Source organism: Eumetopias jubatus, unplaced genomic scaffold (assembly GCF_037043125.1).
Source record: "Eumetopias jubatus isolate StellerSeaLion01/CBP00866 unplaced genomic scaffold, mEumJub1_p1.0 scaffold_6, whole genome shotgun sequence".
NCBI lineage: Eukaryota > Metazoa > Chordata > Mammalia > Carnivora > Otariidae > Eumetopias > Eumetopias jubatus.
The window spans coordinates 117,783,556-117,796,021 of NW_028274812.1; the positions used below are offsets into that span (position 1 = coordinate 117,783,556).

The 12,466-nt window shown below is 45.4% G+C and overlaps 1 protein-coding gene across 1 annotated transcript in view; it reads left to right on the forward strand.

Annotated features, from left to right (window-relative positions):
* The first annotated feature begins 332 nt into the window (after positions 1 to 332).
* The window catches only part of NUDT3 (nudix hydrolase 3), a 119,578-nt gene continuing 107,444 nt past the window's right edge, over positions 333 to 12,466 (forward strand). The window contains exon 1 of the mRNA XM_028120469.2: positions 333 to 669. Coding sequence (XP_027976270.1) covers positions 571 to 669 — 99 coding nt within the window. The 5' untranslated portion in view covers positions 333 to 570. The remainder of the gene's footprint in view (positions 670 to 12,466) is intronic.

Below are 12,466 nucleotides of genomic sequence, written 5' to 3' on the forward strand. Positions count from 1 at the left end.
ACCGCGTGGCTGGAGAGCCGGGTCTCCCCTCCGGCCTCCGCTCAGCCGAGCCGGGAGACTCTGGCCCGCACCCCTTTCTCCCCCGACTTCCTCCGCGCGCGCTCCACCTTCCCCACCCCTACGCTCCTGGCGTTGCGGCCGCCTCCATTCGCACGGCCCTTTCATTCCAGACGCTCGTTTACGCCGCGCGGACTGGGAGGGTGCGATTCCCGGATGCGGCCTGCGCTGTAAGCGCGCGGCCGTCCCGCAGGCCCTCGCGGCTTTACGCCGCTGACGCAGCGCGCCCAAGATGGCGGCGCGGTCGTCGTCGGGGGTGGCGGCGGCAGAGGGGGCGGCGGCCGTGGCGGCGGCGGCGACGGCAGCCGTGACGGCGGCGGCGGCGCGGGACCTGGGCCGGGGGGTATGAGGCAGCCGTGGCGGGCCAGCGGCCAAGCCGTGTAGCGGAGAAGCGGCTCCCCCTCCCTGCTTCCCTTGGCCGAGCCGGGGACGCGCGCGCGCGCCGCCGTCCGGAGCGGGCTCCCCACCCTCCACTCCCGCGACCCGCACTGCACCCCCACCCGGGCCCGGAGGATGATGAAGCTCAAGTCGAACCAGACTCGCACCTATGACGGCGACGGCTACAAGAAGCGGGCCGCGTGCCTGTGTTTCCGCAGTGAGAGCGAGGAGGAGGTGAGGCTCCGGCCGACAGGGCCGGAGGTCACCGGAATCGGCTGCCGCCTCCGGCCGAGGCGCGGGGGGCGCGGCCGCTGGGGGAGGGTGTGCCGGGGCCCCGGCAGGGCCGCTCCTCTCGGCCCGAATGAAGTTCCGACGGAATTTCTTGAGCCAAACAAGAGGAGGAAGGAAGAAGGACGGTGGGGCGGAGGGGAAGTGGGTCCGAGCGTGGCCACACGGCATGGGAGTCAGGCCGAGGGAGCTTCAGAGCCGGCCTCCTGTCATAGGAGACAGTGGCCGCGGAGAGAAGGCGGTGGGTGGGGAAGTGTGTGTGGCTTTCGGGCCAGGCCTCCAGCTTTGGATCCAGGAAGGGCAGCTCCGCACTTGTCAACCCGCACATGTGTGCAGAGGCCGCGGTGCACGAGGCGCAGGCCGGCCCTTTGTGCTGGAGTAATAGTCCACTTCACTGGCAGGTTTGGGGGTTGCCGAGGGATTATGTGTGTCTGTGAGCTTAAGGGGGGGTGGTTAGGAAGATTTAGGGCGTTGTACAAACGCCAAAGCCAGTTTATTTTACAATGCGCTGGGTAGCCTTCTGGTGTAGCTGAGAAGAAAGGACATTTGATAAGATAATCTTTATGACCTGAAAATATTTCATTTTAATTGGGAAGGCCAAAAGCAATGTTTAAGATCTTTGCCCTGACATGGCCCTATAGTAAGGCGTTTAGGATTAAATTTGCTAGCAAAATAGAATTAGAATCAGTTTCTTCTTGCATGGGGTACTTAAAAAAAAAATCTCAGCTTCCCAAAGCCTTTTCTGTGGTGATAAAGGGAATTTAGAGAAGGCAAACGTTTTTGTAAATCCACAAAGAATAGCTGCTTTGGAAATTCATAAGATGCCTGTGGGAAAGCGTTTCTCTCCTGTGCATGGTGGTAAAATGGCAGTTAAACTGGAAACAGTGAAGGACAGTGAAATTCAATATGCTATATTCTGGCATTCAGCAGTGGGCTGTCGTGGCAGGGCTGCAAGTACAGTGCATCGTGTCGAAATGGGGGGAGAGGAACTTGACCCGTTAGTTATGAAAAGAAGCTGTGATGAAAGAGACAGATGGGTTGCCAAGAGTTGCTGTCCAGAGATATTTGGGAGGAAGTGGGACTTTAAATTATTGCCTGAAAAAAATTAGCAAAGCAGTAATTGTGCTATTGAGGGACTCCGTGTGTGTGTGTGTGTGTGTGTGTGTGTGTGTGTGTGTGTGTGTGTTCCCTTTCAGCAAAACAGAAGGAAAGGGAATTTGGAAATGTATACTTTGTGTCCTATCATATATTGTAAAAGTCCCCAAAACAGATGTAATAAGCGGGGCATGGTGTGAATTATGTAGTTTTGGAATACATACTTGAGTAAAGTAAAATTGTCGGTGGTGGTTACTGCTCCAGAGGCTTTGTTCTCTTCATTATCATATCATATTATGGGAAATCAGATGGGATCACAGTCTTGTTTTAACTGGAGGGAAAATTAATTAGCATAATAACATGTCTTACTACAGTACTGTGGTTAAGTCTGTGAGCACCCCAATTATAAGTAGAAGGGTGTATAATTTAGTTGTATGAATGATGCAAGACTTTATTCGTTAAAAAAATCATACTAGAAGTTGAGAACATGTGAGTATTTTGGATAAATTGGAAAGTCTTCATAGATCATAAGCAAACTAAGACTTGATTTTCCATTTTCTGTTAGTTTTATTATGCACTGACATTAACAGCCTTAATGTTAAAACATTTGACTGTGGAGTTTGAGTTTCTTTGCTGAATTTCTTTTTGAACATTGACTAATGAATGAGCAGAAGATTCATGCAAATTTTTAGTTACAGATTCAGTGGATGTTATAGCTAAAGCCCAGAAAGAACAAGAAAATTAATGAAATGCACCCATTTTAGACTTGTTCAGTTCAATTAAACAAATATGTGTTAAGAGCCTACTATGGGTGTAGCACTCTATAATGTGGGATTTAAAGGTAAACATCCCTCCCTGCCCAAAAAAGTTGAGTACTTTTCAATGGGATCCCTTAATTGGGGAGGGATTTTGGACCACAAAATAACCTCTAGGGTGCCGTTCAACTCTCAGATTACATAATTGTGTTAGAAGGGAAGTAATTTGTTAGTTCCGGGAGAACTTTTATGTTCTCAATAGAAGTGCCAGAGACTGGAAGTATTAGCTGCCACACATTGTGGGAATGTGAAATTCAAACTCAGCAGGACATTCAACCCAATTTTATTTTTTAATGGGAACCAATGGCTTTAATCAAGATAGAATAGTTTACAGAATATTATTAGCATGAATACAATAGTAATGTAAGTATAAGGGGACCCTAGTTAATTTAATTTACCAGTGTCAGGAAATATACATATAATGTAAAGAGAAAGAGATGGAAAATATTAGCAGATAATAGACGGAATCAAACCTTGTAACATTCTGTTTTTTCAGCCCCAGAAGATTTTATTTATATGCCAGCAGTGATAGCTGAAACACTGATCCAGGTTAGGATGTATGAACATACTCAGCAAGGTTATGGAGCCAGTTTATTGAGATACTATTAGAAAGGAGACATATGTAGGGAGCTTAAAGTCTAGAGGGAGAGACAGAAGAGCAAGCCCAACAGCATGAAGAGAATGTGTTTCCTTTACTTCAACATGAACCGCTGCTTTTCCTGTTAGTAAACAAGAATCAATAGGAAAATGAGGGGGGCGCCTGGGTGGCTCAGTCGTTAGGCGTCTGCCTTCGGCTCGGTCGTGATCCCAGGGTCCTGGGATCGAGCCCCGCATGGGGCTCCCTGCTCGGCGGGGAGCCTGCTTCTCCCTCTCCCACTCTCCCCTGCTTGGGTTTGCTCTCTTGCTGTGTCTCTCTCTGTCAAATAAATAAATAAATAAATAATCTTAAAAAAAAAAAAAGGAAAATCCCCCCACTTCAAAGTTTTACTAATTGTTATTGACATCTTGATAAATTAAAACCTTTAAGTTTGGGGCATTCATGATAACTAGCGTATTTATTATAGTACTTTGAACCTACTGTTAACAGTAGATAGTCTCTTACCCAACCTCCACTTAAACCAACTTGGTACACTGAATGCTGTTACTCTGGGAGCTACTGGGTTTCATATACCCCCCCAACCATGAGGCCTCTCGACCAATTGCGTGCTTACAAAGAATCAAAGTTGTCTTTATTCCTGTATTTGTTTATGTTCATCTGACTTGTTATTGTAATTATGCAGTGTAATTAAATATGATGTAAGCCCATGAAATTTGAGTTCAGAAAGAATGGTTTTGTGAGAAGTATTCTCAATCCTTTGGAATGACTCAGTAATTTCAAGTCATTAAAAGAAATTACTGCTCAATTATATGGATAAGCAAAAGATGAAGAGGGAGTCTTAAAAGTTTAGAAAGACTCTGCACATAGGTAAAGTGTTTTCAGGTTTTTGTTTTTCTTTATAGAAACCTGAACTGGAGGGATGCCTGGGTGGCTCAGTCGGTTAAGTGTTCGGCTCTTGGTTTAGGCAGGCTCAGGTCATGATCCAGGGTTTGTGGGATTGAACCCTGCATTGGGCTCCACATTTGGCAGGGAGTCTGCTGGAAGTTTTCTCCCCCTCCCTCTCTCCGTTCCCCTCCCTCTGCTTGCACATGTGCACGCATGTGCTTTCTCTCTTTCAAATGAATAATTTCTTAAAAACAAACAAAAAAACCCTGAACTGGAAAACATAGGTCATGCATGGTGGGTGTGGTATATGAAAGACAACTCAGCGTTCAACAATAGACCTATACTCGGGGGCGCCTGGGTGGCTCAGTTGGTTAAGCGACTGCCTTCGGCTCAGGTCATGATCCTGGAGTCCCGGGATCGAGTCCCACATCGGGCTCCCTGCTCGTCGGGGAGTCTCCTTCTCCCTCTGACCCTCTTCCCTCTCGTGCTTTCTGTCTCTCTCATTCTCTCTCTCTCTCTCTCTGAAATAAATAAATAAAATTAAAAACAAAAACAAAAAAACAATAGACCTATACTCAAGACAAGATCTTGGGACCTACAAACAAGGATTAGCAAATAAATACACTTATATTTTTAATCTGTATCTTCCAATTAACATTTATCATAATACAGAAGACTGAAACTGGTTTCTTGAGTAAGATTTTACTGTTCTGGATTGGGTAATATGACACTCATCTTTGTCCTATTATTCAACTTTGGCTCTCCGAAAGCACTTCCATTTGAGATTTTTCCCTCTTTTCTCTTTTTTGGAGCCTCTGTGATGGGACAGGAAGTGAAGTATACTAGAGGTGGGCTTGCTTGTGCTCTCCTACCCTCCCCAGAGTGGAGTGGGGGAGTGTAACAGGCGTTTTAGATGGTTGAAATGTCTAGCAGTGTGAAATACTCTTTTAGAAAGACCAGTTGACATAGGTTGTATACCAGATGATGTTGCAGTGCTTGTGCTTAGGAATTAAAGCTGTGCCAAGGGTCTGTTTTTACTCAAGGTAAAAAATGAGTACTGATAGGATTGTCTCACATTTCCCTGTGTATTAAAACTGCTTTTAAAAAGAAAGGACAAAACTGTCCTTAAGGGTCTTAGGTTGGTTTGCTGAGCTTTTCCATCTCTTCGCAAGGGACTGCTGCTTCTCATTTTCTCAGCTCCTTGAGCTCACGGAGTTGGGTGGGGAGATGATTGACATTGAAGATCCTCAGTGGGCAACAACTCTGGTGGCCTGAGTGTTTGTTGGTAAAAATGTCCCAGAGGAGCAGGTGGAAGGACGTCCCTGCAGACCGCACCTTCCCCTGGGCTCTAGAGAGGGGAGTAAAAGCACAGGTGGCAATCCCGGAGGCGATAACCATGTCGACGAGCTTCCAGTAGATCCCAGGCTGGTTGGAGAGTCTTTTCGTGACATGCTTGGTCACTGTCCGGTATCACATTGCTCTAAGATCATGGTGGGTGCAGTGGTCCGGTCAGTTCTCTCAGTCTTTCCTTCTTGGGGTGTGTGCTTTCCCTTGTGCCTACCTAATAATACTGGTTAGTCAGACATTTCTCCTATTACCTCCTTTTCTGGCTACATCCTGAGATGTGAATTCTGGTCTGAAATCAAACTGCAGACTCCTTCTTTTTTAAAGATTTTTTATTTACTTATTTAACAGAGAGAGACACAGCAAGAGAGGGAACACAAGCAGGGGGAGTGGGAGAGGGAGAAGCAGGCTTCCCGCTGAGTGAGGAGCCCGACGTGGGGCCCGATCCCAGGATCCTGGGATCATGACCTGAGCCGAAGGCAGACGCTTAACGACTGAGCCACCCAGGCGCCCCTGCAGTCTCCTCCTTTTCCATTCTTTGCCCTAACCTTTTTTTTTTTTGGCTCTTGAGTGATTCTCACGTCTCAGTAAATAATGGTGTTGCATATCTACTTTGTGTGAAGCAATCTCTATTTTTCCTCATAGCCTAGTACAAAAAGGAAGAGCCCTTGTTCAAGAATACATTAGTTTATTCATTTTTTGAGAACCCTATTATGGACTAGTCTCTGTACAAGATCCTGGGAATACACAGGTAAACAAATCTGTGGTCCCTCATAAAGTCAAGCTTTCTGCCTGCTGTGTATCTATGTCCGTGCCCTCCTGCCTGCCCCGCAGCCTCACTCCTGTGAGTGTCCTGTCTTTCCTTCTCTACTTTATTGTTCCCAGGGCAAACAGGCTAAAGTATTTCCCATCTTAAAAGAAATGCTCCCTTGCCCCATGTTCCCTCCAGCTACTATGCCGTTTCTCTCTTCCCCTTCACAGGAAAACATTTCTGTACTTGCTGTTTCCATTTTCCCTCTTCCAATTTCTCTTGAACTCATTCCATTCGGGCCCTCTTCTGTGATTCTGCTGGAGCCAGTCTTCAAGATAACAAGTTAACAAATCCAGTGGCCAGTCCTGAATCCTTGTTACCTCATCATTCCTTTCATTCCTTTCTTTACCTTGCTTCTAGGACATCTTTCTAGTTCTTCCCTTTCTTTCTGGTTGTTCCTTCTTAGTATTGTATTAATCCTCATTTTCCTGAGTTCTTTTATTGCAGTGCACAAGGACACAATCTTTGAACTACTCCCTCACCCCAACACAGGCTCACACACATGATCTCATTTGGTCCCCTCTTTAAATACCATATTTATACTGATTACTTTCAACTCTCTATTTTTAGCCCGAATTTCTCTCCTGAAATCAAGACTTGAATATACTGCAATCTACTTAATGTTTCCATTTGGATATCTGGTAGGCATGTCAAACTTAAAATACCCAAACTGAATTCTTGATTCCATCCACCAAAAACCAAACAGCAACAGAAACCTCCTTCTCCTACAGTTGTGCCTCCTTCAGTAAAGGAAATCTCTATGCTACCGCTTGCTCAGGTTAGAAACCCTGGAGCCATCCTTGACTTCTCCCTTCTCATCTAATCTTACAGCAGATCCTGCCTAACCTTCTCACTTCAACCTCTCCTGTGTTCTTCTAGCCTAACCCATTATTACCTCTTGCCTGGACTACTGCTGAATCTTCCTAGCTGGTCTTCCTAACTGCTTCTGCCCTCTCTCCTCTAGTCTTTTTTTTTTTTTTTTAAGATTTTATTTATTTATTTGAGAGAGAGAGAGAATGAGAGACAGAGAGCACGAGAGGGAAGAGGGTCAGAGGGAGAAGCAGACTCCCCGACGAGCAGGGAGCCCGATGTGGGACTTGATCCCGGGACTCCAGGATCATGACCTGAGCCGAAGGCAGTCGCTTAACCAACTGAGCCACCCAGGTGCCCTATCTCCTCTAGTCTTGTCTACCACACAGCTGCTGGAGTGATTCTTCCAACATAGATGTCAGATCATGTCACTTCTCTGCTCCAGTGGTATTCTGTCTTAGTGAATCTAACATCTTAATCATGACCCCCTAGGCTCTGCATGTTTGGGTCCCTGCCATGGCTCTGACCTCATCTCTTACTACTCTCCCTCTTACTCATCCCTCTATTCCAGCCTCACTGGCCTCTGTGCTGTTTCTCCCCCATATTAACTGCATGCCTTGCTCCCTTACTTTAGGTCTTTTAAGGCTTAGTTTTCACTTCATCAGACAGCTCTTTAATGATCGTGCTATAGAAAGTAACACCAATCCATTGTCACTGTGTCTCCTGGGCTTCTTTCTGGGCAGCACATATCACCACCAAGACCATGTTATGTACTCACATGTTTCTGTTTCCTCTCACTAGAATGCAGCTAGTTTATGAGGATAGAAATTTTTGTCTGTTTTATGCATTCCTGTATCCTTGGTGCTTAGAACATAGTATATGCTCAATGCTATTTGTTGACTGTGTGAATGAATGAATGAACACATTGTCCCTGCTTTTAAGAAGCTTACAGTCTAGTAGAGGAATTGAAAATACCCAAAATATACTGAATGCTAGTGTCTACCAATAATGTGTTGATAAAAATGTTTCAGGGAAGTCTTCTGGCTCTTATTTCCAGTGTCTTAGTGACAGGGTGTCTGATAATGTTGAGTATCAGCCCAATGGGAGTTTATGTGTAATTGGTTGTAAATCTTTTCTGAATCTCAATGGATCTTCCCATGATAGGGCACTTAGGATTTCTTTCAGATGTTGAACTTGTGAGTCTGTGCCATCTTGCAGGATTCGTGTTGGGTAGTTGATATAACGAACTGATCCTCAACCCTAGTGATGCAGTACCTGAGGAAAAAGGATTTTCATTTTGCTGATAGCCTGGAGCCTTTTATTAGTAAGTAAATAAATACGTCAACAAACTGCAGTCAAGTAGTAGATACTGTTTTAATGACTTGTCGATAGTGGTTCATAGCCAACAATGTATATCAAATCTGGATTCCAAAGTTTAGTTAGTAGTAGAGTAATCAGTTTGCAAATGAAGGTTGATAGGGATGGTCATAAAATTTTTCTGTCATCATCATTTTGTACTTTATCTAGGTCAAAGTGAAAGAGACATGATGTAAAGTTTCTGAGTGCCGCGTCTTGAAGCATTTGATTTGTGGTGGTTAATGTATGAAGCAGAACAAAAGAACCATCATAGGCAAAGAAGATAATATGTGGATAAAAGAAGAATAAGGAATTGAATTTAGAAATAAAGTCCCCAAACTTTAAAATTTAGTAATAAAACATATGCACTCAAAGTCAACTTGCTGAGTAACATCCTCTCTATACCCAAGAAGACTTTCTTGAATCCAGTTTGAGAATTTCTATCCTAAAGTGACATGGAAGCACTCAAGAATGCCCACAGTCTTTTTCCCAGCCTTCTTGAAACCCTTGCTGCCTAGCTTACTAACAAGCCTTTAGGGAAAAATGTTCGTGGTTTTTTTTTTTTCTTTTAAAGATTTTATTTATTTCGGGAGAGAGAGTGTGTGAACACAAACAGGGAGAGGGGCAGAGGCAGAGGGAGAGAGAGAATCTCAAGCAGGATCCATGCTGCATGAGGAGCCCTACTCGGGGCTCAATCCCACGACCCTGAGATCATGACCTGAGCCAAAATCAAGAGTCAGATTCTTAGCTGATTGAGCCACCCAGACGCTCCGAAAAATGTTCATTCTTAGAGTCGTTCGTTCGTTTACTCATTTGTTGTACAAACTTGAGTGCCTGCTTCTAGGCCAGACACTGTTCTTGGAATGCAGTGGTGAAACAAGGCAGAATGGAAGCTCTTGCTCTTGTGAAGCTTCTGATAACAGATGCAGGGAGACAGTAAATGAGCAAAACTATTAGTGAACTTGATGATTTTAGGCAGTGGTGGTGGTGCTGGGCAGGAAATGAATGTATGATGGGACTAAGTGGTGGTAGGGGTGTTGGCAAATTGGGATCGGGTAGTCTCTGAACAGCAAGACGGAGGGAAGAGCAATTACAGAGGCCCCAAGTGGGAATGAATTTGGCAAGGGGGAAAAGCAGGAAGCTGGCCAGAGCGGCCAAAGGCCAAGTGGAGGAGAGTGGTAGGAGATGTTGCAGAGGTGGGAGGGCACCATTTCCTGTGGGGCTTTGTTACTTTTCCAATTTTCCTGGTTCTCCTTTACTCTGTCCTGCCTCTGTCACTTACAGCAACCCAGCAAACAAACCAGTAACATCCCATGAAACCACCTTCTTTCCCTTGTATGTGAGGAGTAGACGTGATGGTGACGGTTGATTAGAAAAAGTTGTGCTTGAGAAATGTACAAGTGGAGATGAAAATACTGTTCTGTCATCTTTTTTTTTAAGATTTTATTTATTTATTTTGACAGACAGGGAGAGAGGGAACACAAGCCGGAGGAGTGGGAGAGGGAGAAGCAGGTCTCCCGCTGAGCAGGGAGCCCGATGTGGGGCTCGATCACAGGACCCTGCGATCATGACCTGAGCCGAAGGCAGCCGCTTAACGACTGAGCCACCCATGTGCTCCTGTTCTGTCATCTTTTTAAGAGATAAATCTGAAAGGACCCAAAGAAAAGACCCTGAAGTTTCTTTACACTTTCCTAGGGTAATTTAGTCAGAAAGGCTCCTTTGAATAGGTAGTATATATGCACACAGTACAAAAATCAAAAGGTACAAAGGATATGGAACGAAAGAGTCAGGTAGTTAGCTTATAAAAGATAAGACAGCAGTGCATTGCATATGAAAGATTGTGGGGTATTTTTGTTTAATAGAATAGAGGTTTGCTAGTTTTTCCTAGAAATATATTTGAACCCAGGCCACTTGAATGCCTGTGGTTTTTCAGCACTTACTAGTTTTATTGAGGTTCCGTAACCTGAAGTGCCAGGGATCCTTTTAGAATGGGGAGCTGCTGGGAATGGAGGGGCGTGCGTGCTTGCGGGCATAGCATCAGTGTTGGCAGCGGGCTTTGTGTGTCAGGACGGTGCTGTGATGTGGCAGCTGCTTGTCCGACTGGCCTTCAAGCCCCTGAGAAGCAGCTTAGCAGTTGTCTGGGTCAGACTGGGCTTGCCAGTTTCTAAACTCTCATTGTTTAGACTACTCAGAGTTGACCTTTTAAGCCAAAGTACCTTCCTAGTACTGGTAGGAGGCTGTTCACTTTAGCCATATGCTTTTGTCCCCAGCTGTGGAATGGGGAGTAGGTAGAATTCTGAGTGGAATTGTGGCTTTTCAGCTCTTCCTGAGAGACTGTGAAATAATAGAAGGCATGTATTGGTCTCTGGCCCTGGTTCCTGGCACAGAGCTCCCAATACTCTTGTGATATCCTGTGATAAGAACATCTCTTGTTCTAATATTGGTCTTTGTCCTCTACTCCTGAACCAGGGTTCCTGAAACTCTTGTAATTTTCTGGGTGATAGGAATGTCTTTTGTTCTAATGAGGTAACTCTGGGTGGGTTCCTGGATGGCTCCTGGCCAGTCACTAGAAAGACCAAGCCGTGATTAGAAGCTTGGAATTTTCAGCCCTGCCCCCCATTGCCTTGAGAAGGGAGAAGGGCTGAAAATGGAGTTAATGGTCCATCATTCGTAGGTAATGAAGTTTCCATAAAAATCCCAGTAGTACAGGGTTCGGAGAATTTCCAGGTTGGTGAACACATTTCACACCAGGAGGGTAACACATCCCACCTCCGTGGGGCCAGAAGCTTCTTGCCCTACGCATCTCTTCATCTGGCTCTTCATCTGTATCCTTTACCATATTCTTTAATAAACTGGTAAACATATGAAGTGTTTCTCTAAGTTCTGTGAGCTACTCTGGCAAATTAATTGAACCCACGGAGGGGGCTGTTGGAACCTCTGATCTGTAGCCAGTTGGTTGGAAGCATTGGTGATAATGGAGGCTTGTGACTGGCATCAGAAAGGGTGGTGGCGGACTTGTGGGTCTGAGCTCTTAACCTGCGGGATCTGAGCTATCTTCGGGTAGAGAGATGCCGCTCAGAGATAGTGCCAGAATCGAGTTAATTGTAGGACACCCAGCTGGTGTTGCAGAGACTTGCTTGTTGTAGGGGAACCCCACACATTCTGTGACCAGAAGTATCAAAAGTGAAATGTGCTTTTGTGAGTAGTGAAGGAGAATCTCAGGAAAGAAACACAATAAGGAAGAACTGGGTTTTCCCCTTTTCAAGAAGGAAGAAAACGGAGATTTTTCCTTCTCACAGACTGTGCCTTAACCTTTTCTGTCTCCTCGCACTAGTCCCCTAAAATGCGAACCCAGAGCTGGCTATGGGAAACTTGACTGAGGAAGATCATCACAGTGCAACCTTCTTATTTATAAAATAGAAAAGAATTACTAGAATGATTCAGCCATATTCAGATGTGAGCACCAGAATATTTGCAAAGCAAATATGAGTGGGTTTTTTTTTTGTTTTTGACATTTTATTATTTATATCGTGTGTGCTGCTGCTGTTTTCTTAGCACAGTTAACTAGAAGTGGACTGTGTGCAAATCTGGTTATGCATCCCAGGCAGGGAAGATCATGCCTTTTGTGGGCTTTATCCAAATATACTTTAAAAAATTCTTAGTTTAGGGGGTGTCTGGGTGGCTCAGTCAGTTAAGCGTCTGCCTTCGGCTCAGGTCATGATCCCAGGGCCCTGGGATCGAGTCCTGCATCGGGCTCCCTGCTCTTCGGGGAGCCTGCTTCTACCTCTCCCTCTACCTACTTATGCTGTCTCTATCTCTCTGTCAAATACATGAATAAAATCTTTAAAAAAGAAAATTCTTAGTTTAGGACACTTTTAAACTCTTCTTCTTGGGCGCCTGGGTGGCTCAGTTGGTTAAGCGACTGCCTTCGGCTCAGATCATGATCCTGGAGTCCCGGGATCGAGTCCCGCATCGGGTTCCCTGCTCGGCGGGGAGTCTGCTTCTCCCTCTGACCCTCCCCCCTCTCAT